Source organism: Sprattus sprattus (assembly GCF_963457725.1).
Source record: "Sprattus sprattus genome assembly, chromosome: 7".
NCBI lineage: Eukaryota > Metazoa > Chordata > Actinopteri > Clupeiformes > Clupeidae > Sprattus > Sprattus sprattus.
Genome location: NC_137926.1, coordinates 27462537 through 27489203, shown reverse-complemented (window position 1 = coordinate 27489203; position 26667 = coordinate 27462537). Strand labels below are relative to the sequence as shown.

General features: G+C 44.9%; 1 protein-coding gene across 1 annotated transcript; it reads right to left on the bottom strand.

Annotated features, from left to right (window-relative positions):
- Positions 1-143: 143 nt before the first annotated feature.
- Positions 144-24973, bottom strand: cftr (CF transmembrane conductance regulator; the record flags this gene model as incomplete). Its single annotated transcript, XM_080842940.1, has 27 exons — positions 144-356; positions 1244-1349; positions 1624-1796; positions 2160-2249; positions 2437-2592; positions 3830-4081; positions 4635-4738; positions 5001-5228; positions 9309-9459; positions 9731-9810; positions 10111-10391; positions 10934-10971; positions 11075-11206; positions 11292-12057; positions 12394-12480; positions 14558-14652; positions 16370-16561; positions 16693-16875; positions 17920-18012; positions 19682-19928; positions 20297-20422; positions 21092-21255; positions 22183-22272; positions 22500-22715; positions 23211-23328; positions 24232-24342; positions 24921-24973. The coding sequence occupies 27 exons, from the start codon at positions 24971-24973 to the stop codon at positions 144-146; spliced, it is 4545 nt and encodes a 1514-aa protein (XP_080699066.1).
- Positions 24974-26667: the final 1694 nt, after the last annotated feature.

Sequence of the window (26667 nt, the reverse complement as noted above, 5' to 3'; positions counted from 1 at the left end):
GGTCTAAGCCAGTTGGCTCTACTGAGTCTCTGAATTAGAGGCTGGAGGTCTGGCAACAGGATGAGGACCTGTTCTGAATCTCTCCGCATCCATCCTTTCTCTGCCTTCCCTTTGTGGCACCTAGCCTGGCCCTGCCCGGGGGCTCATAGGCGGGTGTCCTGGAAGTCGTCCTCGGCCTCCTCCTCCAGGGTGAGGCCCACGGTGCTGATCTTGGGCTGGGGGACCCGCATGCTGGAGTTGCGTCTGGGGAAGAGCTTGAGGCGCTCGTGCGGGCTCATGGCCTGCTTAAGGTGGCTCGTCTCGTTCAGCAGCTTCTGGATAGAGTCGAACCTCTTCCCTGTGCTCTGGTCCAGCAACTACAAAGACAGTTAGAGAAATGAATGAGCCAGTCTCATACTAAAACAGCTTTTATCTTGAAAAAAGTCTTTTATCTTGTATAACCTTATTGTCAGTCTCATATTATACTATATATATAGTATACTATACTTTTAGTATGTATAACCTTATTTTCAGTGAGACTCTCAATAAATACTTTTAAATTGCAATTCGTAGTCTTTAACCCCGCCCTGACTTCCAGTCATTTTGTGAATGAAATTTCATTACCTAACCCACATAATTCCAGAAACGAAGGGGAAATATGCACCATGGGCGAATTAAGCAATGGAAGTCATTTATCGAGTAGAGCATGAAGACTGAATAACCCAGAAGGATGTACACAGCACAACACAAAATAAGCTTTTGTATTCTCACTTTTTGTTGGGGCCTCATAAAACATTACTGTGCGTTACTAAATGACAATGCCATTTTACACCTGCATTTTTACATCACTCGTACGTTCATGGACAAGATCGAAAACATAGTGTCTGATATTGCTCTGTTGTGTGTAAGCACTGGGTCATTTCATGTTTTTCTCTGATGCACGGTCATAGTTGGTTGATATCCTCAAAACAAACACAGACGTGGTGGAGGCTCCCGGGGTCAACGTGGGGTCGTTTGGGCCACGAGACACATGATCCACCCCGTCCACCCGCCAATCAAACTAATCAATGAATCAGGAGGATGCATCAAACAGGAAATTCATAAAAAGTCCACTGTAGACAGCACCAGGATAAGACAGTGAAGAAAGGCCAGGTCTGTTGTGGAGGAACAGCTCCCGAAAGGTCAGTGAAACTTGGGACTCTCACATGTTTGTGTGTGTGTCACTCAGTCATACGGGCAACAGCGGAGGGAGGGTGGCACTCACCAGGAAGGACTGGCACTCCAGCAGCGTTTCCATCCTGTGCTCCGACATCAGGATGGTGCAGGTGGAGAAGGAGTCCCTCAGCGTGTTCTTCAGCGCCTTTATAGTACTAAGGAACAGACACACAGACAGATAGAAACTTAAACCAGGGACCCAAGAAAACCAACACTGCTCAATATCTTCAATCTCAATCGCAATTTAAATGAACATGCTCCGTATCTATATTCTCCAAAGTACATGAACCTTAGCTTATTATAGTCTGCCATGCTTGCAGCCAACATAGTCATTTTGATAAGCAGGAGGCTAACCAGCCAAAGCTAACCCACCCCCGGTTCAGCCCAGTGACTGTGTGTCAATCTCTCCCCATTCTCCCCCTCACTCACATGGGATCCAGATGGGCGCTGGGCTCGTCCAGCAGCAGGATGCGGGCCCTCCTGAGTATGGAGCGGGCCAGGCACATCAGCTGCTTGTGGCCGTTGCTCAGGACCTGGCCCCCATACTCCAGCTGGAACTCCAGCTTGTCGGGGAACTGCTCAATGACCGACTTCAGGCCCACCTGCACAGAAGCACAACCACAGCACTGTCAGGATAAACCATAATCAAATCAAACTGTACTGATCCTAGGGTTAGTCCTCATCACCGGTACAACTTGCAATACATCAACTCCTGAAGACAATCTGAGCCTTTTGTTCTGTGTAATAGATACTGGTGATATTTTTGTGGCTTTGGCAGAGCTTAACAGGTTCCTGAGGAACCAGGAAAGAGCCTGCTTATAGAGGCTGACTGGCTTCCATTGTACAGGTGCCACCTCCCTCCACACAAAGAGTCTATTTTTTCAGCAAGCACACCCTCCAGCCTATACTGTACTGCGTCCAGTGCTACTGTGGGATGCGTTTGTGAATCCCCCCGCTGAGCCCACCTCTTCAGTGACCTTCCACAGCTCCTCATCACTGTGCCGGTTATACGGGTCCAGGTTCATGCGGAAACTTCCGGTGAAGATAAAGACTTTCTGTGAGGAGGTGTGAAACAGATTATCAAAATGTGAAATAATATCAGAAGAATGCAGTTAGAACACTTCATTTTTCTTTCTGTAGACATTTTGATTTTCACATATTCATTTTCAGACAAGGGCACACAATGGCTTTTTCTACATATTAGAATAATGTGCACATGTGTTGTTTGTTGTGGATCTCTACCTGTGGGATGACTCCAAAAGCTCTTCTCCAGGCCTTCAGGGACATGTTGTTCCAGGAAACATCATCAATGAGGACCTCACCGTCAGTGTCGGCCAGACGCAGAAGTCCATTGAAGAGGGTGCTCTTCCCTGACCCTGTCCTTCCCAGCAGACCCATCTGAAAGGGAATTTATGCGCAAGCATGTGCGCACACAGACACAGACACACACACACACACACACAAATGTACACACACACATACAAACACATTTTTAAAAACCACAGTTCTCATCCATATAACATTTATGCACAACACTTTGCAAGTATCCTCTGACCCCATTCATCACTGCCAAATCCGTTTCCTTTAGTCCCTGTCTGCCAAGTCAAGCAAACCCCTCCTTCATAATAAACCTCTGGCCTACTAACTACATTTTGTTGAGTAGGCACAAATTGCGAGACTATATTACAAAAACAATGTCACATAGTTATTTCAGAACAGTTTTGCATATCAGCATTTATCAAGTTTTTCTTGTTTTTTTTCGTTGTTATTGTTGTTTTTGCTAATAGTACACAGGAAATCTGAAAATTCAGGTGGTTTAGTGGCATTATATGTGTAAATATGAGCTATAAGGTAAATAAAACAAGCGGCTCTAAAACAAAGATGCCACCAAGTGCAATTCCAAATGGAGATTCTCTACTACGCTTCAGCTTTGGTTTGTTAGCCCCACCATCAGCAAACCTCTGTGTTACTGACAGGCTGCGAGAGATAGAGTGAGTACATAGCAGGAGAAAGGGCTTTCTTCTCTCCCTGTAGGCCTCTATTCAGTGGTGCTTGAGCCATTAGCCTGGAGCGCTAATAGGGCTAATGGTCTTATGAGTGAGCGCACTCGCGGTTAGAAGTGCAGCGCCATAGTCCCGCATGGGTTCATTACAGCACGGGGAAATCGTGCTAGCTTCTTAATGACAGGCCCCGGAGGAAAGCGAAAGCATCTCTCGGTGCGTCAGACCGACCGCACACGCTGAGTAGCTGCTCAGAGTAGCCACTTAATGATCTATTCATTTGTTTCATGGCACTTGATAAGAACACTGCACGCTATTTAAAGCAGAACCTACTGGATATATCTAAACAAAACAAAGCCCATGATTGCAGGATGATCACAGATAAAAACCATTATCTGATCTTTCTTTAACGCCCACTATAACAATCAGACCAGTTCTAAGATGTATATATAAATGTATATGTGTGTAAAATATATATATATATATACTATATATATATATATATATACAGTATATACAGTATAAATATTTCTTTTTAAGGCTACAGTAAAGTGGGTATTAGCAGAGAAGGACTTTTGGTGGAAGCAGGATGTACTTTAATTCATTTGTGTGGAGGTGTGCATCTCCTGACGTACCCGTAGACCACCATCCACAGTGAAGGAAAGGTCTTTGATGATGGTCTGGCCTGCCTCTGTGTACTTCACGGAGAGCTTCTGCACGTCCAGCTGGCCGCGGTTGGGCCATGCAGTGTAAGCCCAGGCGTCTACGTTCTCGATGACCAGGCCCGAGCCTTTGTCCTTGCCGCTTTTGCTAGACCCTAAACCATCTGACTTGGGCTCCTCCGATGGCAGGTCGATGAACTTAAAGACTCTGTCCACAGAGCGCATCTGGAGTGTGTGTGTGTGTGTGTGTGTGTGTGTGTGTGTGTGTGTGTGTGTGTGTGTGCAAAGGGGGAGCCAGGGATTGGGGGAAAAAAGAGGTTATGAGGTCATTAGTTGCAGTCAGCCTCAAAGATTTGTTTGGTCTAATAAATGATGCCTGACTTCGGGGTCAGATTGAAGAGGTGAATGAGCTCCTGTTTGTGTCGTGCGTGCGTGTGTGTGTTTGTGTGTGTGTTTGTTTGTGCACCTGAGTGTGTGGCACATTTGTAAGTGCTTACGTGAGTCAGGTTGAAAGAGAGTTTACTCACAGTACACAGACACTATTGAGATTTAGGACTGGGAGCCTAATTACTCTCTTCACTTCACAAGTTTCTCCCTGTATGTTTCAAAGGTGAGTGAGTTAGCCTTGGTTTCCATACTATTCTATAGAGCTGTGCTCTTGTATGTCCTGAGCTCTGATAAGCTCTATCAGACACAGGTCAGCCATAAAAGTGTGAGTGTGTGTGTTTTGAACTTTTTTGCGGGTGTAATGTTTTGTGTGTCTGTGCACTGTACATACCATTCCATCCACAGCAATGCTGGTGACCACACACCACTGGAAAGTGCTATTGATAAGCATGGCCATGACCACAATGATACCAACGTCACCCACATAAGGATCCTCTGCCAAATCACACACACACAAACACACACACACACACACACACACAGACACACACACACAAACATACAAGAAGATAACATAGTAAGTGGCGCGACATCTGGTTGTCCATTACAACAAAACCATTTCAAGAAATACTTGCAATGATCATCAAGTCAAGATCACACTTATCGACAGAAGCAAGGAGGAAACCAGATGCATTTTTGAACATTTCTGTTAGTTAGACTCTACACACAGAGGAACACCACCCAACAAGATCCTTACTTGTGGTCCCAACTGCAATCCAGGCAGCCAGGGTGAAGAACAGGGTGAAGATCACGTCAGCCCGGAACAGGAACCACCGCAGGGTGGAGAGGTAGAGGAACCATGTGGCTGTGTGGGTGTTGAGGGCCTTCTGGAACTGGCCTTCAAAGTAGGCCTGTCGTCCAAATGCCCGGATGGTCCACAGACCCTTCATTGATATGATGAGGTGAGAGAAGATAGGGCTCCGAGCTACGAGGAGGGATACATGAAAACAGAAGAGAGGGAGAGAGAGAGGGAGAGAGAAAGAGAGAGAGAGAAAGAGAAAGAAAGAGGGAGAGAGAGAGAGAAAGAGAGAGAAAAATAAAGAGTGAGTGAGAGAGAGAAAGAGAGAGAAAGAGAGAGAAAGAAAGAGAGAGAGAGAGCAAACATCTGGTAAATACAATTTTTTTCTCTTCAAGGTCAATTTCAAGACCAATGTAATTTCTTGATTCCTAGTTAACCTTTCAATTACGTTTGGAACGGTTCAATGAAAAGGAACAACCTTTAATCATCAATTTGGAGAATGCCAACAATATCACACAACCATTACTTGTGCTTGGTCTCAACAATTCCCAAGGAAAACAAGCCAGATAAATAACGAGGGGGGGGGGGGGGGACTACTGAAAGGAGAAGTGTTCAAGACTGCCATGCTGGGTAGTCACAATTAAAAAAAGAAAAAAAAATGAATGCAGTAACTAGATGGAACAGATCTGCCCAAACAAAGAGTTGAGGGTAGATGGCTCAGTGTCTACTTCTTTTGGCCTCCCTCCATGTAGTTATTATTTTTTTCATTATTATTGTTCAGCAGCCACAGGTTCATGCTGCAAGGGGGCAAGGAAGAGGATGAAAGGGACGAGGAAGGAAGGGATCAAGCTGATGCCCTTTCACTCTGCGGTAGCTCATAAAGAGACTCTGGAGTGGGCTGTTTTTTTGGGCCATGGTATGGATTGACCCGACTGCGAATCGCCATGCTGCAATTCCTCACATTCCATCGCAGCGTAGGGGAGAAGTCACCGTCTCCGACACAACCCCCAAGAGCCAGCCTTCGTTCCTCCAAAACACATAGGGGCATTGCTAATGTATGTGCTGTACATCGCCGGCCCCTGTCCCCTCCACCTCCCACCACCACCGACCCACCCACAACTGCTAAACCACAGCCCTGTACCCTTCAACCTTTCGCCTCCCGCTAGCGCAATGGGCCACTGAGAGAATGATGCCAGGATGGCGGCAAGGAAATCCCCAGCCAGTCGCCCACTCTCTCTCGCTCTCTCTCTCTCCCTCTCTCTCTCTCTCTCTCTCACTCTCTTGTGTGCACTATCTCTGTCTCTCTCTCTCTCCCTCTCTCTCTCTCTCTCACTATCTTGTGTGCACTATCTCTGTCTCTCTCTCTCTCCCTCTCTCTCTCTCTCTCTCTCACTATCTTGTGTGCACTATCTCTGTCTCTCTCTCTCTCCCTCTCTCTCTCTCTCTCACTATCTTGTGTGCACTATCTCTGTCTCTCTCTCTCTCCCTCTCTCTCTCACTATCTTGTGTGCACTATCTCTGTCTCTCTCTCTCTCCCTCTCTCTCTCTCTCTCACTATCTTGTGTGCACTATCTCTGTCTCTCTCACTCTCTCTCTCACTGTCTTGTGTGCACCCTCTCTGTCTCTCTCTCTCTCTGTCACTATCTTGTGTGCACCATGACTGTCTTTCTCTCTCTCTGTCTCTCTCTCTTTCTCACTCTCTTGTGCGCGCCCTATCTGTCTCTCTCTCTCTCTGTCTTTCTCTCTCTCTCTCTCTCTCTCTTGTGCGTGCCCTCTCCCTGTTTCCAGTGCGTAGCCCAGCTCTCTCTCTGTTTGCTCAGCGGCGGAAAGCGCTCGTTGCTTTTGCACCACAGGGCCCACGGCACGCTGACAGAATCTCGACAGGGTCGGAGGGGAAAGTGGAAGGCAGCGTGACAGCACTTCCCCCTGCCCCTGGGCTTGGCCCCCGCGGGGAGCACCGGAGACAGACAGACAGACAGGCAGACAGACAGACAGACCAGCTGTAAGTGAGACATGAGAAAGTGAAAGGGAAGGCCTGAGGAAAGGAATGAGACTGAGAAAGAGGAAGAGAGAGAGATGGACAGGGGAGTGAGAGAGAGGGCAGGAGCTATGGAGGTCTTCCCTCTGCCCCTACGCCCAGGCCACTTCCTCAGTGATCAACAACCCCCCTTCTCTGCCTGACTCATCCATCCTCTTCTCCACCCTGTTTCTGCCACGCGGAGGACATTTGACCATCAACATCTCTATGTCCCATTTCTCTCTCTCTCTCTCTCTCTCTCTTTCTCTGTGTGTGTTCCCCTGTCCCTGGCACTGTGCCACACACAACGCGAGTAAAAGAGTAAAGGGAGACAAAGTGGAAGAGGAAAAGTGGATGCAGGGGAGAGAAAGAGACAGACAGAGTGAAAGAGATAGACCAGTGTTTAACTGGTTAGACCATCTTCAGTTGCTCTCTATATGGCCCCTTTCCAATGTCACACAGCACGCACGCAGAGGGCTTCACACGCAACATACATTTACACATTAACACACACACACACACACACACACACACACACACACACACACACACACACACACACACACTTTCATATGCTAATAAATAAATGCTAATGAATGGCGGGATACCATCTTGCTAGTTGTCCAATTAATTTCACCTTAGCTGCCCTCAGATGCTTCAGTTCCCCTTACAGCAGTGGTTCTCAACCCTTGGGTCGCCAGAGTTTCTGAAAAGGTCGCGAGACGAATTCTAAGCCGGTAATGGTTTTGCATGTAGGCCTATCTAACGATAACATGTTCGAACATTCAGCCAATCAAATTTGCATATAAGATATTTCAAATGTATGCAACATGTATTGCGCAATAATATGCTCTGACATGACCTGAGAATGTCTAGAGGCGACTAGTGTAGGCAAAAAGTCAACGTGTAAAACGAGTTCCAGCTCTCGACTTGTTCTGAAGAACCAAAGAGGGAGTTTTACAGGCGTGTGACCCGGTATTTCTGAAATATGGAGTTACGTATTGCGTGAATGGTGAGCACCCGCCGTTGTGTGTGCCATGCAACGAAATACTGGCTAATGAAAGCCTGAAGCCTTCGAAATTGCAGATACATTTTGAAACAAAGCAGGCCAACTGTCTATAAAGATAAAGACTTTTTTTTAACGTATGAGCCAAAACCTCGAGGCATCCCAAAAAAACAAAACAAACAAAAACATTTTTTTTTAACGTGCCATCACTGTTTAGGTCTCCTACCGGCTAGCTCAGAGCAAAACGTCCCATACGGTTGCAGAAGTTGCCATCGTTTTGTGCACTGCACTCATAGGTGAAAAAGAAGCAGCGAACTTAAAGACAATTCCCGTGACAAACGACACTGTTCATGTGAGGATATGTGACATGTCAAATGATGTTGAGCAGTAGCTCACTGAACGTCTCTGCACTTTTGACTATATCGCCTTACAACTCGATGAATCCACAGACGTGGCTAGCCATGCCATTCTCTTGGTTTACGTGCAGTATGTTCGGAATGATGACTTTGAAGAGCAGTTCTTATTTAGGCTAATTCAGATTTGCCAACATTTACCACTGCAGGCAGCAGAGATTTTTTTCTGCAATGGACACATAGGCTACTTTATCTCAATCAGCTCGCCTGGTCAAAGTGTGTTGGTGTGACAACGGATGGGGCAGCCTCGATGACAGGAAAACATTCAGGGATCTCATTTACTATTTGAACATGTCCATTTCTCATTAAGTAGTTGAGTATGTAAGTAAGGATTTCTCTTTTAAAAAATCAACATAAGTCCTGTGATAAGTGGAACATGTTAGTCCATCTCTGACTAAAAAGGTGAACATGTAAGTCCATGGATTCTTCTTAAGAAATTGAACATGTAAGTTCATAATTTCCTTGAAAATGTATGGCTAAAGTCCATTTTTGTTCAAAGAAGTTCAGATGTCCATGATTGCATAACTGATCCTGACTTTAAACAGTTGCATGTGTTTCCAATGGTTAAACAGTGGTAGAGTATTCGTAGTGGTAGTAATCATAATAATAAAATAATAATACAATAGTTAAATTATTGGCCTGATGATTCATGCTGATTATTAATTGTTGGGTCGCAACTGCACTGTTATCTAAAAATGTGGGTCATGGAGCAAAAAAGGTTGAGAACCACTGCCTTACAGCGTATTATTTCAGCCCAACATTGTTGGCATATTTTGCCCCTGTTCCCATATTAAAGCCATGGCCCCAGAATGACGCCTCTCCCGACTCACCCTCTGTCTCCAGCTGTTTCAACTGCTGGCCTGTCCGCAGGAAGTACTTCCTCATGAGCATGAAGATGATGGCCAATGGCGTCGCTGCAAGGTAAATGTAGGGCCGCAGGATGGTCACCACCAACAGGCAACCAACCACAATAAGGAGGAGCTGGAGAGAAGCCAAGAACATCAAACCGTTAACAGAGTCTTGGCATCTTCCCATCTCGGCATAGCATTTCATGATCTTCAAAATATATGACAAAACAAGGGGAAATAGCAGCACAGGAAAGGCTTAACAGAGCTGGAATGCGGTGCTACTCTGCCTGTACAATGCATCGTGGTGCACCTCATTAGCTTTCAAAGTGATACCATATTTCTTGACAACCATTAGGAGATAAAAAAGAAAGTGATTTGCAGAGGTAAACATCACCTCACTCTACCTGAATGAGGTCGAACATCAATAGGGGGAGCATGTCGTCAATGGTGGCCATATCTTTGGTGAAGCGGTTCATGATGCGACCTATGAGAAAACAGCGGGGGGGGGGAAAGCACACAGTCAGGGCATACGTTTGCTGAATGTACCTCACTGCACCAGCCTGGTGACCTGGAGAAGGAGGAGATTAAAGCTACGAAAAACCAAAAGAGCAGAATAAAACTTCGACTTAAAAAGCTATTTGTCTAGGAGTAATTTAATGAGACTGAGGTAAGCTTGTATTTCTTCTACATTTCTACATTTGATCCTTTGCAAGAGAAGGGAAGTGAATTGACCACAGGTTAAATGATCACGACTGGTGTTGCAAAGTGTGTGAAGGACAGAGACCTGTCTTCATGGTGTTGAGTACGGCCATGGGTGCCCGCAGCACGGCGGCCAGCATCTTCTCGTGGAGCCTCTGTGAGATGGTGATCATGGTGTGGACCAGCGGCAGCCCACGGAAGAAGCCCAGCGCCAACACACTCTCGGAGGTGGCCACATAGATGTACATGATGTAGTAGATGCTGGTCGGCGTGACGATGACCGGGAAGAACTGCTGAGGCTGTGTCATGTTGGGGTAGTGGGTTGAGTTGTAGTCGAACCAGTGATGCTCCTCCCTCCAGACCTTACTGACAAAAAAAGGTAGAGTAAGACGACGATCAGTGGGGTCGTGGAGCTTGTTTGTCTTACTGAGTGGGGATGATAGGCTTGTTGACACTCCGAAACACTCCAAGCCAATCCATTGGCTCATGAACATAGAGCTCAAAGTACCAGTGCAGATTCAAACAGAAAAAGAACATCAAAGTAGAGAGGTGCTCTGAACTGTGCGCAGGTATTACAAGGAAAGCCAACCTTTATACTGTCCAAAAACAAGTTGCCTCCAGACTCTAGACAGTTCACCTCACAAAGTGGTGAAATCTGTGTTTATCGGATTGTTTTGATGGATTGCTGCTGCTCTGCCTGTGAAAGGACTCAAAAGACCACAGAACCCTTGTGGCCTCTATCTTCTCCATCTCACACGACAGCAATAAATCAAATGTACTTCTAGCTCAAAACTGTGTGTCAGCTGATAAGATAGGAGAATCTAATTGTGGCCCTTGGTGACATAACATGACCCTCAAGTTTTGTACAATTATTCAATTGTAAAACAGGACATGGGATTGGTACTTACTTTGTGATCAAGTTAATGCCAATGACAGAGAGGGCAACCTGGAGAAACAGAGAAAAGTTCATGACTGGGGCACTCAAGGCTGTTTACTGACAAAAGTTAGACAGTGGTCAGAAACACAAAATAGAGGAAATATGTAGATACCTCAGCTGCAAAGACTATGAAAATGAAGATGAGTACATAGATGAGGTTCTTGTTGGTGGACACATAGCGGACATATGTGTTCCACTTGGTTGTTTCAAAGACGTCTTCAATTTGCTGATCTGCAAAGCAAGCCTGCAACAACAAACAAATATTGAAATTCATGCTTTTGAGTAAAACAATAAAATAAATTGTAGCGGAGAATGACCAAAAGTTTCACCTCAATGTGCTCGCCATCCATGTCCCCACTGAAGTCAAAGTCATTGGTGTCGTTGAAGTCTTCAGAGAGACGCCGGGCGTAGATGTCCACCTCTGAGATCATGTCGGTCTGGGGCAGGATCGACATCTTCCGGCGAAACGAGGAGCGGCTGGGGTCCCGCCGGCCTGCTCCCCCGGTGTTGGTGATGAAGTCCAGCACCGACTGCCGCCGCTGGCCGGCCATGTGCACGCTGTGGTTGTGGTACATGTCCCCTCCCGAGAACGACTCGTCCACCAGCTCGTCTTCGGGCATGAGCGACAGCTTCCTGTCTGGCGCCGGACGCCGCACCAGCACCTCATCATCGCCCGCCATCGAGCTGGATGAGGGGATGAAGGAGAGTTTGCGCGCCGCCGCGGCCAGTGGGTTGAGCAGCACGGAGGATCGGCGCTCCTCGCGGTGCTGCTCCATGTAGGCGGGCAGATGAGGCGGCTGGGGCGGGCGGAACGAGGGCCGCTCAGAGCGGTAGCCGGCAGACTCGTCCACTGAGACACGGCGCAGCGTGTCGGACAGGATAGAGGTGCGGCGCTCGGCCTTGATGTTGTCATAGCCCTCCAGGCCAAGGATCAGCGAGCTGAAGTCGGGCCGCTGGGCCTGCAGCTCGGAGAAGGTGCCATAGAAAAAGCAGTCGCCGTTGTGAAGCAGAAGGATCTTGTCGGCGCGCTTGAGGTGTTCCAGCTTGCTGGTGACTAGCACCCGGGTCTTTGAGGCCATGAGCTTGAGCATACATCTGGAGAGAGAAAGGAAACACATTATCAACTGTCACTGGAATTCATAGATTCCCAAAGAGGTTATGTGTATTCAGTGTCCTTAATGCGTACAATTACCCTTTTGTATTATGTAATGACAATTTTTTTCCTCCATACATTTTTGCTTATTTATGCAGTAAAATGAACACAACTGATTTATAATCTCAATGTGTTAAACATAAAAAGACCTGTAATAATACTATCGAAATTACATAATTAAGACGCTTTAGCATTTTAGCTACAATCAATGAAGGCCACCTCCCCCACCCACATGAAACATATAGACCCTGCTAATCCCCTGAAAGATGTCCACAGACCTCTCAAAGATTTCTTTCTCTGTGGCAATATCCAGGTGGGTGAATGGAGCATCCAGCAGGTAGACATCAGCATCCTTATACACGGCTCTGTAAGGACACAGCACAACTGCACATTAGCAAACAATACATCCGACCCAAGTCATTAAGAGAGGAAACGATTTACAGTGGGGAAAATAAGTATTTGAACCCCTTGCGGTTTCACAAGTTTGGCCACTTGCAAAGAAATGTGTGATCTATAATTGTAATGGTAGTTGTATATTAACAGTGAGAAACAGAATATCAACAAAAAAATCCAGAAAAATGCATTTTATAACATTTATGACTTTATTTTCATTTGATGCAAAAAATAAGTATTTGAACCCCCAAAACTGACTGACAAAAATGACTTAGTACTTGGTGGAATAACCCTTATTGGCAAGCACAGAAGTCAGACGTTTCTTGTAGTTGGTCACCAGGTTTACAAACATCTCAGGAGGGATTTTGGTCCACTCCTCTTTCCAGATCCTCTCCAAATCTTTAAGGTTGTGTTTTCAATGGAATGAGGGAATGAGGTTCAAGCCCAATATTCCACGTTACATGGCCCCATCCATAGTCCCCTTGATGTGGTGGAGTCGTCCTGTACCCTTGGCAGAGAAACAGCCCCAAAGCATAATGTTTCCACCTCCATGCTTGATGGTGGGTATGATGTACTCTTGGGGTCATATTCAGCATTCCCCCCCCTGTCAAACACGGCAAGTCGAGTTGATGCCAAAGAGCTTGATTTTGGTATCATCTGACCAAATTCTGACTCCCAATCCTCCCTAGAATCATTCAAGTGTGCAATGGTAAACTTCAGATGGCCCTGTACATGCGCTTCCTTGAGCAGGGGGACCTTGCGAGTGCTGCAGTACTTCAAAAAATTACGTCGTGGTGTGTTGCCAATGGTTTTCTTGGTGACTCTGGTCCCAGCTGCCTTGAGATCATTCACAAGCTCCCCCTGTGTAGTTCTGGGGTTATTCTGCACCTTTCGAATGATCACTGATTCCGCACGAGGGGATATCTTGCATGGAGCCCCAGACCTAGAGCGGGTGACAGTTGTTTGGTGTTGCTTCCATTTATGAATAATCGCACCAATAGTTATCTGCTTCTTACCAAGCTGCTTGCCGGTGGTTTTGTAGCCCATTCCAGCCTTGTGCAGGTCTACAATCTTATCTCTGACGTCCTTGGACAGCTCTTTGGTCTTGCCCATGGTGGTGAGGTTGAAGGTGTGAAGTATGAGGTTTCTTTTATACAGGTCACCAGTTGAGATCAGGTATACCTTGTTAGACCTAATGAGGACTAATCTGTGTGCTTTTTGGGCACATAACTGGCCATTGGGAGCCAGAATTCTTGCTGTTTGCTTGGGGGTTCAAATACTTATTTTTTGCATTAAATGCAAATAAAGTCATAAATCTTATAAGATGCAGTTTTCTGGATTTTTTTGTTGATATTCTGTTTCTCACTGTTAAAATACACCTACCATTACAATTCTAGATCACACATTTCTCTGCAAGTGGCCAAACTTGCGAAGTCGGCAGGGGTTCAAATACTTATTTTCCCCACTGTAAGTATAACATGTGTTCCATATTCAGTGGTGAATTTTCACAACCAAAGTAAAGGTAAAAATCAGCATCCTTATACACTGCTCTGTAAGAACAGTAAGTACATTGCATGATTTATTGTTTACACAGTAGGCCTGCACCGTCAATGTGAGCCTGGGAAAATAAATAAAGAAATATATAAAAATAGCAATTCATCACAATCCATAGCAAACATGGAGCGAAAGGCCAAGTCACTGATATGACTTATGAGTGATTAAGGGGGAGCTCTCAATGGCACACAGAGTGGTCACCCAGCTGAAGAAGGGAAGTATCGTGCACTCATTAGTCATATGGAAAGTGTGGACAGACATACTGTGAGTGGTTTATCAGGGCCTGTGTCCATGCTTGGCTTGCCTGTCTTCTTTAGTCTATGGAACAGTGGAGGCACCGTCTGAACTAGAATAACCTTTGACCCCAGCAGGTGCTAGAGTCTGTCAGCGTGTGGAGAGATGTGCGGAGAGATGCTCAGCTGTGTGTGTGTGTGTGTGTGTGTGTGTGTGCGTGACTGTGCGTGTGTGTGCGTGTGTTTGTGTGTGTGTTCATACCTGGCAAGAGCCACTCTGGCTTTCTGGCCTCCACTCAGGTTCAGACCTCCCTCTGTCAGGGGAGTCCCGTCATTTAAAGGCATCGCGGCCAAGTCCTGTAAAAGCAACCATGGTGCCACCATCAGAGAGGACCACTTCAACAACCGTAAGACTTCCAACTCTCACAGAAGGAAGGAAACACGCAGAGGGAAGGAAGAACCCAAATAACTACATGACACTGACTGTCAGTGACTGTATATTTGCCAAATCATGCAATAAATACTGCTTTATACACAAAGGAGGGTAATTTCATTGACAGGCAACTGGCAACGATGCACGATGGACTTTGCGTGCTGCTTGTTGCTTTGCTTGTCGCCTGTCAATGAAATTAGGGGCCAATAAATAGCAATAAAATGATAATAAAGATATTGAGGTTAATAAACGTTAATAAAAAGATACAAATTCAGGTCATTCAGGTTTATTCTTCCATTACAATGCGACTGAAAACAATGCTTATGGGAAACAAGAAGAGGGAAGATGCCACAACAGTACTGGCGAACGTGTGAGCATGATGGCTATGACAGGAGCAGGGCAACATGTGAATGGGAGTGACGTGACAGTGATGTGGTTAAAGCACTGCAGGCCAGCCTACCTGTCTGTGCCCCGTGCTGCTGTCCAGATGGCGAGGCATTCAGAGTGAACAGAGTGGATTGTTAACAAACAGGAGAGGGAGAGAGACACAAATGGGCACTGCACGTCTCACAAAAGCACACAAATAAACCTACGACTGGTGCAGGGAAAATGCCTCTGTTTACGGCTCCAGGGGAGCCGCCAGTCAAGGCCGCGCTAGCGACGGCCGCCAAACAAAAGGACAAGACTGCAGCCACAAAAGCCCTCTAAAAACGAGCAGGTCGCAGCGGGCGTTTCCTCCGTTCTTTGTTGTGTGTTGATTTATTAAAGACCTACAAATAAGTTCATGGGAATTTCTGTCTCTGGTGTGAGTGTGTGACAGTGCAGGCGATTATCATGGTCTTTGTTGCTTGAGAAACCAAAGCTACCCTCTGCCGATAAAATTAACATTATAGTGAAGGTGTTTGTTTTGATGTGCCTCCTTCAATTCAAGTGGCTTGCTCCAAGAGGCTTTGGAAAAACCCCATGAGGAATCAATGTTTTGTTGTTGAGTAGGTGTCAATACTGCATACTGCTGCCATTTGCTGTGAAAACACTGTGTGTTTATGGACAAACAGCTAGGCTAGGGGAGACCTGCTTTGAAAAAAAGAAGCTGCCCGCTGGCTACCTACAAGGGTGAAACCACAAAGCCTGTCACATTCCACCCTGGATGACATCGCCAGCGGGGGTGGGTGGTTGGGGCTGGTCTCCTGCTACTGGTGTGGCCCAAAGCATGGAGTCTATGGGACGGACGACTGATCGGACATTTTTCCCTTTGAGCTGAGATGACTAAGCAGACACAGTTGAGTCTCCCCCAGGCCCGTCTCTCAGCGCTCCCGCTCCGTGTGGGGATATCCGATTAGCCAATTAGGCATCAGGAGAGCTCGGGTAGGGGTGGATCGAGGCATTTAGGGGTTATCTGGCACAATTCAACGCCAAACAAAGACCCTCAGTTTAAGTGCCAAGCCAAATTCTGGGAGATTAGCATTATGGAGCCAGGGAGGTACAATGAGAAAGAGAGGAGGTAAAAAACAGGAGACAGAGAGGTAGAGATAGAGAGAGAGAGAGGAAGAGAGAGAGAGACAGAGAGAGAGAGAGAGAGACAGAGAGAAACAGATAGAGACGGAGTTAGGCAGAAAGATAGCCCACAAAGATGGCAGGTACCTGCTCAAGCTGGCAGGCCTTGATGACGCTGTTGTAACGGTACTCATCATAGTTCAGTCCAAACAGGATGTTGTCTCGGATGGTGCCGGGCATGATCCAGGCGGTTTGAGGCGAGAAGGAGATTCGGCCACTATGGCGGATTGTCCCCTCAGATGGGACCAATTCCCCCAACACTGTCATCAGCAGAGAGCTCTACAACACAGCCAATATTAATGGAAGGGCAGTGTTCCAATAAACCATATCAAAATCAACCAATGAATGGATGTGGTTAGTAGCATTCATGAGATTATACCAACAGTAATGTGTGATGGAGATTGCTGTACCTTCCCAGAGCCTGTGGATCCAGCCAGAGCCAGCATCTCTCCCTTCTCCAGTCTCAGGGTGATCTTCCTCAGCACGGGCGTCACATAGAGGTTGGTGAAAAAGAGCCCGGCGTCCCCGTTCATGTGGCCATTTTCCTTGTCTTTGTTCTCACGCCGAATCTTGTCAAACAATTCCCCAATACCCTACAAAAGAGATCACAAACGGAAAGGCTCTTTCATCTGAAGGGATCGAATAAGATCCCAAGATACTAAGTGATTTCTTACGATACTCAGCCCTGTGATTCAATGCATCACAGCCACTCACACAACCACAAGTGTCCACTTGGGCTCTCTGCACAGCTATTCACACAATAGTTTAACTTGCAATAATAAAACCTCTTGGCAATAATAGACATCCTTTTCAGATGCACAGATCTCACAGTGCCCAATGATTATCTTGGTATTTTTAGGATTTAGTATGCCCTGGTGAAGGGCTGTACAGGCCCAATAGGCAGGACTGCATTTGTTTCACTTGCAAGCACTTTATTTAAAACAAATATTTTTAGTTATTTATCACATTGTTACCCTCTAGCTAAAATGGAGCTAGAGGGAAGAGGCAAGAAATTAGTCTTAATTTGTTCTAACCTCCTTACAAATAGTTGCTAGTGTGTGTGTGTGTGTGTGTGTGTGTGTGTGTGTGTGTGTGTGTGTGTGTGTGTGTGTGTGTGTGTGTGTGTGTACTAACTAAAGTGTGTTGAAGTATAGTGATATGAGGGCAGTCAGACCATTGAGAGAAGGGAAAAGGGAAGCTGTGGGGTGTGTCTATGGTTAACCATTGACTCCTAAAGGCTTTACTGGTTAGTATTCCTGAAGTCCTCAGATACTCATTGCAATTCACATTCAAATGAGTTGAAACAGCCCTGACAACAAATCCCCCAGATCCCCCCAGAATCCTGAGCACTACACTTCACAGGCTGGAGGTGGGAGAGAATAAGGCATGCCAGATACGTGTGACAGAACAGAATTTTTGCTGATCCCTCCAAATAGTTAGTGCCAGCGAACACAAACAACATCAGACTGGTAAGAATGAGGCAAGTATGTCAAATATGTAAGGGTTGGATAAGAAAACTTGCCTGGTTTTTCCTATATAATTTAATATAAGTATATAAATTAACCTATCTTTGTATTTATTTTCAGTGGGTGCATGAATGAAGTATATGGGTGATTATTGTTTTTGCCGACACATACCTCATCCCATGAAGCAGTAACATTGTCTAGTCTCAGCCCGGTTGCATTCGGGTTATACTCCGGCATCTTGTACTCCTCCTTACTCAGAAAATCCTGGAGCACATATTTTGGCAAGGGAAGAAAGTAAAACAAAGCGTTTATTTCAGCAAAAGTAGCAGGTCGAGTCCATATCAGTCTCCACCGCGGGGAAATCGCCACGCCACCAATCATCAGTACAGTACAAACAGTTGTGTAACAAGGCAGAGAATCGTCTGTTCTAGGCACTTGAAGGATACACTGGTGCACAAACAAGCACACAGCACGTTCCCCGGCCGCAAGTGTTATTGGTGATAAGAAGAGGCTGAGGCCAGTATACCTCTTGGCCTTTCTGACAGCACACTGGAAGGAGTTTCCCTCAGTGAGGCTATTAGTGTTTGCCTGAGAGTGAGATATTCAACTGTCTCGCAAGCTCTGTGAAACCCAGACTGTGTGAAAGTTAGTGTGGCAGAGAGTGGGGGTAGACTTTCACTACTGACAGTGTAACCTTAGTGACCGTGAGTGAGGATATGTGATAATAGTACAATAGGGAAATGGGTTAGCCATTCATGAAATGAAATACTCAGCACAATTAGGAGGGCATAAAGGGGCCACATAGGAACATGTTTATGAACCGGAGGACAGACTGCATTTACACTGTAAAAAGGTTCAATATAGTTTAACAGTCTAGTACCCTGACTCAAGCAGTTGATAACAGGCTGTAGAGGTGACTTAAAACTGGGGCCGAAAATTACCTTTGCCCACCTTATTACCCATGTCCATTAGGGTTGTAACGATACACCCACCTACGATTCGATTCGTATCACGATTCTTGACCCACGGTTCGATACACCCCACGATATTATTATTATTATTTAATTTTTTTACCTCACGATTTTTAAAATATATTTTATGAGCTATGAGCTATAAAAAAATGAAGAAACAATTTATAACCAAATATTGAGGTTTTCATTACTCAAAGCAATGCTGTTGAAAAACATTCAATAAACTTCGGAACCTGTTATCTATCTGCAGAGCAAATGTCAGGCTCATACAATAACATTAACGTGAATTAATTGATGCTAATACCTAGCGCGGTCTCTATAGGATTTCCCATATACGTTAGCATTAAGCTAACGTATTTTCTACCACAGTAAAACATGCAATACTATGTGATTGTTTTTAGAAAACGAATTTTACGTGATGAGATTACTAAAATGTAGTCTGCATGTCTGCTCAGTTTAGCAGTGCTACCCAAGCAAAGGTTTGAAAAGAACTTCAAGCTTCAGACTTTCTGTTAGGGAAAACAGCTTTCTATCTGCCAAGCTAATGGCAGGCTCATGACAACACGCGCAACCTTTGGGAGCATGAACTGCACTGAGTAAATTTTGCGCAACAATTAACCCCAACGCTGAAGCAAGCAGCCGCTTTTACTAGCGAACCAAACTTTTTGTATCAAGTGACCGCTGAGGGCATGTCGCGGTTCTGCCTCCTCGCATAGCGATGCAGGTTCGTGGCCCAGAGTGTCGCGATTTCTCGGTTCGATCCAATATCGTTACAGCCCTAATGTCCATGCACCAAAACATGTTCATACTATGAATAAACTCACCAAACTTAATAGTCGTTCACACCCACACAATTACTATGGTAAGGTTTAAGAAAATGTTTGATTCTTTGTACTATGAATTCTATACTTTTATTCTTTTTCTTTCACTTCCCCCTGAATAAAAGCAGTAATAAAACGCACCTCGATCTTCTTGAGCAGGGCGATGGTATCGTACCACATCTGGATGGAGGCGGGCAGCTGGCGTGTGATGGTGATGCGCAGGGCGATGCAGTAGGACAGGGTGGTGAAGATGCGCCGCAGGATGATGCCACGGCTCAGGGCGTGGGGCACGATGGCCGCCACGATGATCCAGATGGCCGAGAAGAAGTACGCCGAGCTGTAGAAGTAGCGCAGCGAGCCGATCTTCTGCGTGAGCTTCACCTCTTTCCTGAGAACACAGAAAAACACAGAGTAGTTTCAAACAGGAGCTGATCCACGCCAAAGTCAAATGTTAGAGTGGAATACATGAATGTTTTAGGTAAGGCACTTTGAACTGGGTTGATGTATGAATGAGTCTGCATAAATGGGCATGCATAGGCTTGCCTTGCAAACATTACCAATTTTGAAATCAAAATGGGTGTGGCAAAACTAATTTGTAAATTGTCTAGGGTTTATACCAATTAACAAGACAAGATGTCACTGTGAATGTGATAAACTGTTAAGTGTTTATGATCAGACACACAAAGCTTGCCCATTAGCTATGAGGTTGCAAGGTTGAATACTTCCAGTCTGTACTGCTGTAGCTGAGGTTCTTACTTTCTCATGTTATTAATAATGGTCTCCATAACCTCTTCCCATCCGTAGGCCTTTACAGAGTGAATGTTCTCCACAATATCCGAAGTTAAGGCAAGCCTCTTACTCGTCAGCTTGGCCCTCTGTGTCCTGGTATCACATAAACAAATCAAAACACCAGAGTGAAACCATGAAAACATTATTCCTGCCAAATCCAACAGATCGTCTGTCTACATTCGCAATTAATTGGGGTTCTTATCGGGACCTGCTCATGAATAATTAGGAAGACGCCCCCTTTCCGCCAGGTTGACAGAGCAGATGTATTGCCATTCAGTGATCCTATCTGTAGTGCCTGATGCCTGTGTTGTTTACATTTCTCAGAGGCAGACCTGGTGTGACTGCCCACACAAGGCCGATGAGCAGATCAGAGCTACCTGTCCAGACCTATCTACAGAAGCCCAGAGGAATGCAGCTCCAAATGGAATGCTACTGAGAACAAGGCTGGGAGTGTATTATCAGTGCATATGATTATGATGATAGAATTTGAAGTTTTGAATGACTACCGCACGGATACACTCTGCTTGTAAGAAAAGCTGATCAGAAAAATATTATGGAAAATATCGGCACTCTCGTGTGGTTTATCAAGAAAACAGTCGATGCTAATGAATTTCGAATGAATATAGCAGTTCATGTATTAATGAATGAAAATCATAAAACTTCAGTTGGACAGTTAGGTGCAATTCCAGTTTCTAAATTCCCTGGTGGTGCTTTCTTGTGAGGGAGTCACCTGTGAGAACACCGTGTGATACTGGGACTTACTTGTAAGGGCCCATCTTGTGTGAGAGACCAGCTTGGATAATGCCTAGCAGTGAGATGGCAGCCAGGGCACAGAAGCCATTGACGTCTATGAGTTCCCACACCATGCCAATACTAAGTATGCACTGCAGAGGTGAGATCCACACAAAGTGGGCCATGCCCATGCTCTGTGGGAGAGAACAGAAGACAACGCTGTTAGGACAAACACACCAGCCAGAATATGAAGAACAAACAGATCACCGACCAATGTTAGCTGCCAAAACTTATCTTCAGTACTGTATACTATCAAGAAAATTAAGATTTTCAAGGAACATTCAAGGAAATATTAAATGAAATAATATTTAAAAAATAACATAATTCAATTATATATTTTTTAAAAGCACACCGTCTTTAAATGATCCAATACACTGTGCAATGAGGATAAAGAATAATGCTCTGTGAGTGTCTTCAGGCTTTATAATCACTGCCTCTTACATGGCATACCAAACAAACAGACACAAGCTAATAGGATTATCTTTTCCCTGCCAGACCAAAACACTGCCATGTCTTTTCTAAAAAAGGTATTTATTATGATATCCACAACTCCGACAGACACGCAAACAAACGTGTAAATCCAGCCCACCCCTACAAACACACTCACACACACATACGCATACACACATATATGTTTATACACACACGTTGCCTGATTCATAAGTGGAATGGCAAATTCTTTCTCTCCACACAGGTCCCAAAAAGGCAGGAGGGACGACTGTGTGGCACTTCCCAGAGAACAGGGGCTTTACCCTCCTCATGAAACACAGGTGATAATTGCCTCAGCACTTGCAGTGTGTATCAACATTCAACGCCTTGGCTCTACCCTCCTGAGGGAATCCAACGTTCAGCCATTCTTCCCTCATGGGAAGCATGCACTGGAGGATATGCCTCCACCTCTAATAACCACAGTGCTGACTCACTGAGAATACAAGGTTAAATATTCTGCAAAATATTGCATAATTGTTCAAATAAAGGGTTACTTTGGAAGATGCAACATAAAGTTGAGTCATACTATCAGGTTACAAGTCCATAAACACACCACTGTTTCACAGACTTGCCTGGTCAAACTTGCTGAGATGCGCTGACATCAGGCTGACCAGCTCCCCAGTACTGATCTTGTCCAGGACTCGGCTGGAGAGCTTCAGGGTCTGTAGGTCAAGGACAAGGGCAAACACAGGGAGTCAAAGCCATGGCAGACAACACCATTCACAGCAGTACCATAGAATACAGTGGCTTAATGCATACAACACCATTCACAGCAGTACCATAGAATCCAGTGGCTAAATGCACTTGGCACACTCTGAAACAAACATACAACAGCCTATATAAAAGCCTATTGCAGAAGGAGGTATCATGCTGGAACAGTTTGACTTACCTTCTTGTAGATGAGGGTGAACAGAGCGATCCTGATTTGCATGCCCAGGTGATGCAGGCCAAAGACAGCCGGCTGGAGGAGCAGGAAGCGAGCGGTGAAGAGAAGGCTCAGGCCCAGGGCCAGGAAATAGCCAATGGACCGCTCAGTTGCATGGAAGGGGTCGAACTGGGCAATGATGCGCCCCAAGAGCTGAGGCTGGACAGTTTTCGAGGCTTCCTGCACATACATAAACAGATGTGGAAGAAGCAATGAAAAATGGTTGAACTGTATTAATCAAATGCCCTAAGATGTATGGTAATAGAGTTAACATATACAGTATATCAGTGACAGCTGTTTCATATCTGACGTCCATTGGACAGTTAGGAGCCCCTGCCGTTTGGCAATCAACCGACTAGGAGTTATGTAAAGGATGCTGTCAGACCCTTGCCTCAGCTGACGAAGTTACGAGATTGCCACCAACATGGCACATGCACATTCATAGCTATGGATCACGCGACCACATCAGACCAATAGGGGGTCACCACGTGTAAGGGCCGCCTGTGAGCGCTAACAACTGAATTGGACGATGGGCCTCCATATGTTTTACACCCATCTGTGGCAGAGAGAGAGAGAGTATGCCTGTGTGTGTGTGTGTGTGTTTGTGTGTGTGTGTGAGTGAGAGAGAGAGAAAGAGAGAGAGAGAGAGAGAGATATACAAAGTGAGTAACATACCCCCAAAAACAAGAGGACTCCACAAATCATGAAAGTCCAAAAGAAACTTCGAACCCGAGCCAGTGCAAAGAGCAGCCTGGGATTCTTCTTTCCAGAATCAACCTCTTTTTTCCATTCTCTATGAGACGTAAGAAAACAAAACAAGGAAAAGAGGATTAGAAAATATCTCACGTAGTTCACTATATAAACGGCGGGGCCTCATTGTTTTGCGTTGTGTGGTATAACCAGGGAGATCGGTCAACATATAAAACAGCCCAGTGACCTCAGTGAGGTGACGAGGGAGTCTACGCTAATTGAGAAAGAAGTTCAACTACCCGGCAGACCAGTGACTTGGCAGATTAAAACAAACAGACCACCATCTATCACTCTCCAGGAGACCAGTGGTTTAAAAGGTTGTGCTTTGTGCCCATTAAAAGGGCATCCCAAATTAAATACACACACGCACACACACACACACACTGGTGGCGCTGGAGCGTGTGTAAGACATGACATGACAGAGGGAAGAAAGACAGGGATGGCATTTAAGGGGGTTGTCTGAAACTCCTTACAAAGAAAAACCTTGCAAATTCACTGACTGAAAGGTGTGACATTTACTCCGTCTGAATAACAGGAACTAGGGCCCATCATAGCTGGAGGCAGAGAGAGAGGCAAGGAGCGGGGGTTTAGTGTCATTCTGCTCACATTGAAATGCCAACCCCTGGGATTTGGGTCATTATATCAAAATGTCCAGATATCTAAAAATAAAAGGAAATTTAGATTTTTGGGGGGGGGGGGGGGGGGGCCGTGGGAGATCCGTGGGACATTTGTGTGGTCTGTTTCCAATGACAAATATGTTATGTAGCTTGTATATAACATTAAACTAATACATGTTTAACAATTGTTGTATTATAAGAGTATTATTATTAAGAGTATTATCTGTGACACACAAACACAAAACCAGCAGGTCAAAGAGTTGCAGTTAGTAAGTGTGACTGTGCATCACAGCTCAACTTTCTTAGGATCATTGAATGGAAATACAAACCTCTCTAAGCGATCAGCGAGGACGTCGGCTTTGTCAAAAGATGGAGCTTGATACACATCTGAAGGTCCTAACCTCTCCGTGAAACCCTTTCTCATAATAGGGTATGTCCACCTGAAAGAACATTGTATGGAAATATCAAAAGAACTGAAATTCCCAGACTGTTATGTCACAGAGTAATATCATTGTTCGGTCTTTGACAGTAGTGGTATAAGTTATGTGAAGGAACTTTAACCGCAACGTTGCATTTACAGCACTTTGTCATAACCAGGGCACAAACAAAATGTATTTTGAAAGGAGTGACACTAGCTCAATGCGACTGACAGTGCCGCTGAAGTGTTAGAAATTGCCCCTTATATCCGTAACCTTGTACATATTGTCACACTTCCTGTACGGGCAGACCAAAAAATCATGCCATTGTGTTGTTTATTATGGAATATCAGATGACTAATTCCCTACGAGGGACAGAGATATGAACGTGTCTCACGCTGTGTAACTGATACATAAAAACTGCAGAATCCAAATGAATGGCCGGTGGACATTTTACGCTCGTAACGACGATTTCAATAAAGAGAAACTTCTATCCACCTTTGTTAAATATCCGTCAGAAACTACATCGCACTATCATCGTACATGTTATTCCTTAATCAAATTCCAACCGGCAAACCCCAACAAATGAAAGTCACTCTTACCAGAAGAAATATTTGGAGAGCCAGTTGGCATCTTCCACAGGTGATTTCTGCATCCTTGAAATAATTCCTTTCTACCCCCTCCGCACATAAAAAATACAGCCGCTTACATTTGGCGTCCCTTTAATTCTTCCCCCTTTTGAAGAGGATCCCTTGTTTTGTTCTCCACCTTGTGCTAAGTGCGCAGTGATGTCACTTGTGGAATTGCCTCAGCCCTCAGTTGTAGCCACATGAAGGGCTGAGATATTGCAACGTCCCACAAGCAGCACTGGCGCAGTGTCTTGTCTTTTGATTTTAGACTTAGGGTCAAATGCAAGTTTGTGAAGCAACAAAATGGTGCTTCCTTTAACGGTAGACCTATAGCCTAATTCAAACAGAGATAACCTCTTGAAAATAAGTTTCACACTTCCAAGAAACCATGCCATTCGGAGTCTTTGCACAGGTGGCTGTCAGGTGAAAGACTGAAGGGGGTGTATCTGTTTTTGAATATAATTCCATAAATATGTAAAGTATTCCATCATTGAAAATGCTATGAAAAGCACTCTACCACTGTCTAACCCACACAATAAAGCACTGTACTTGACATTTGACAAGCTATTATATGTTAGATTCCTGAGTGTTTCCCAGAGTATTTTGAAGAGGGTGTGCTATGGCACATAAAACATTTTAGCGTGTTACATTAAAGCAATTCTTTTTGGGATTAGCAGGTGAAGACATTACATAATAAAATGCAGATAAAAAAATGTGAATGTGAAACCCAGGCCTTGGTTAATCAACAGAGAGAACAGACTAATCACACTGTGATCATGCAGCAGCTTCACTTCATTGTATGAGAGAGAGCAGTTCCCCACAACAGACGAGCAATGTGCATCCGGCTCCCTTTTAAAAAGGAGAATCCGTAGGTCTACGGAGATGGCTAAACACTGCCAGAGAGCTCTAATGCAATTTGGGTTGATATAATGAGGTGGGTGATCACATGAAGTCAATTGAGTGTCCTTGTTTAACAAGTCCCTATTTCAGTTGCAACTGATACACAGCAAGTTGTTTTTCATCCCACAGCATGAAGTTTCAGTCAGTCACATCATGTCAGACCATCAAAGCTGATACATGTCTAGTTTCTATCGTGCAGGCGTGGAGAGAGTGCTTAAAGTTGTTAATGTTTACTTTACTTGGTTGGGTTGATGAAGGACACATTAGACAGTTTCAACTGAAAATGTATTTCAAAACTGTGGTGAACTGCCACAGTTTCGGTCTAAACTAGACTAGTCTAATTTTACAGAGTTCATTGTAACTGTGTGTGCTTACAGAACAATATATTATAAAGGATTCTGAAACACATCATGACACATAACAACCTGCAGGTGATACTGTAGAGAGAATACACAAATAATATTAAAACAAATGAATGAATGGTACCACAGAAGGAGGAAGAACTTTAGAAGAAGTAATATTTTCTTTGTCATTGATTATTTTGTGTAAAGGGCATCCAGTGATCCTCTAATGCCGAGTTTGGAACAGCTTTGATGTTGTGCCCCATCAAGTACTGAACAGGAAGATGTACAACATACTTGCCATTTAATGAATTCTCAGATGAAAACGGCAAGGAAGACGACAATATTGTGAAAATAAAATATCTGCACATGCCAGGGAAAGACCTTCAAATTCTACAAGGTTATGAGGAAAACAGGCTCTGGTATGCATTATATATTACTGTCTGCTACCCCTCAGGTAACGTCAACATTCCACTGCA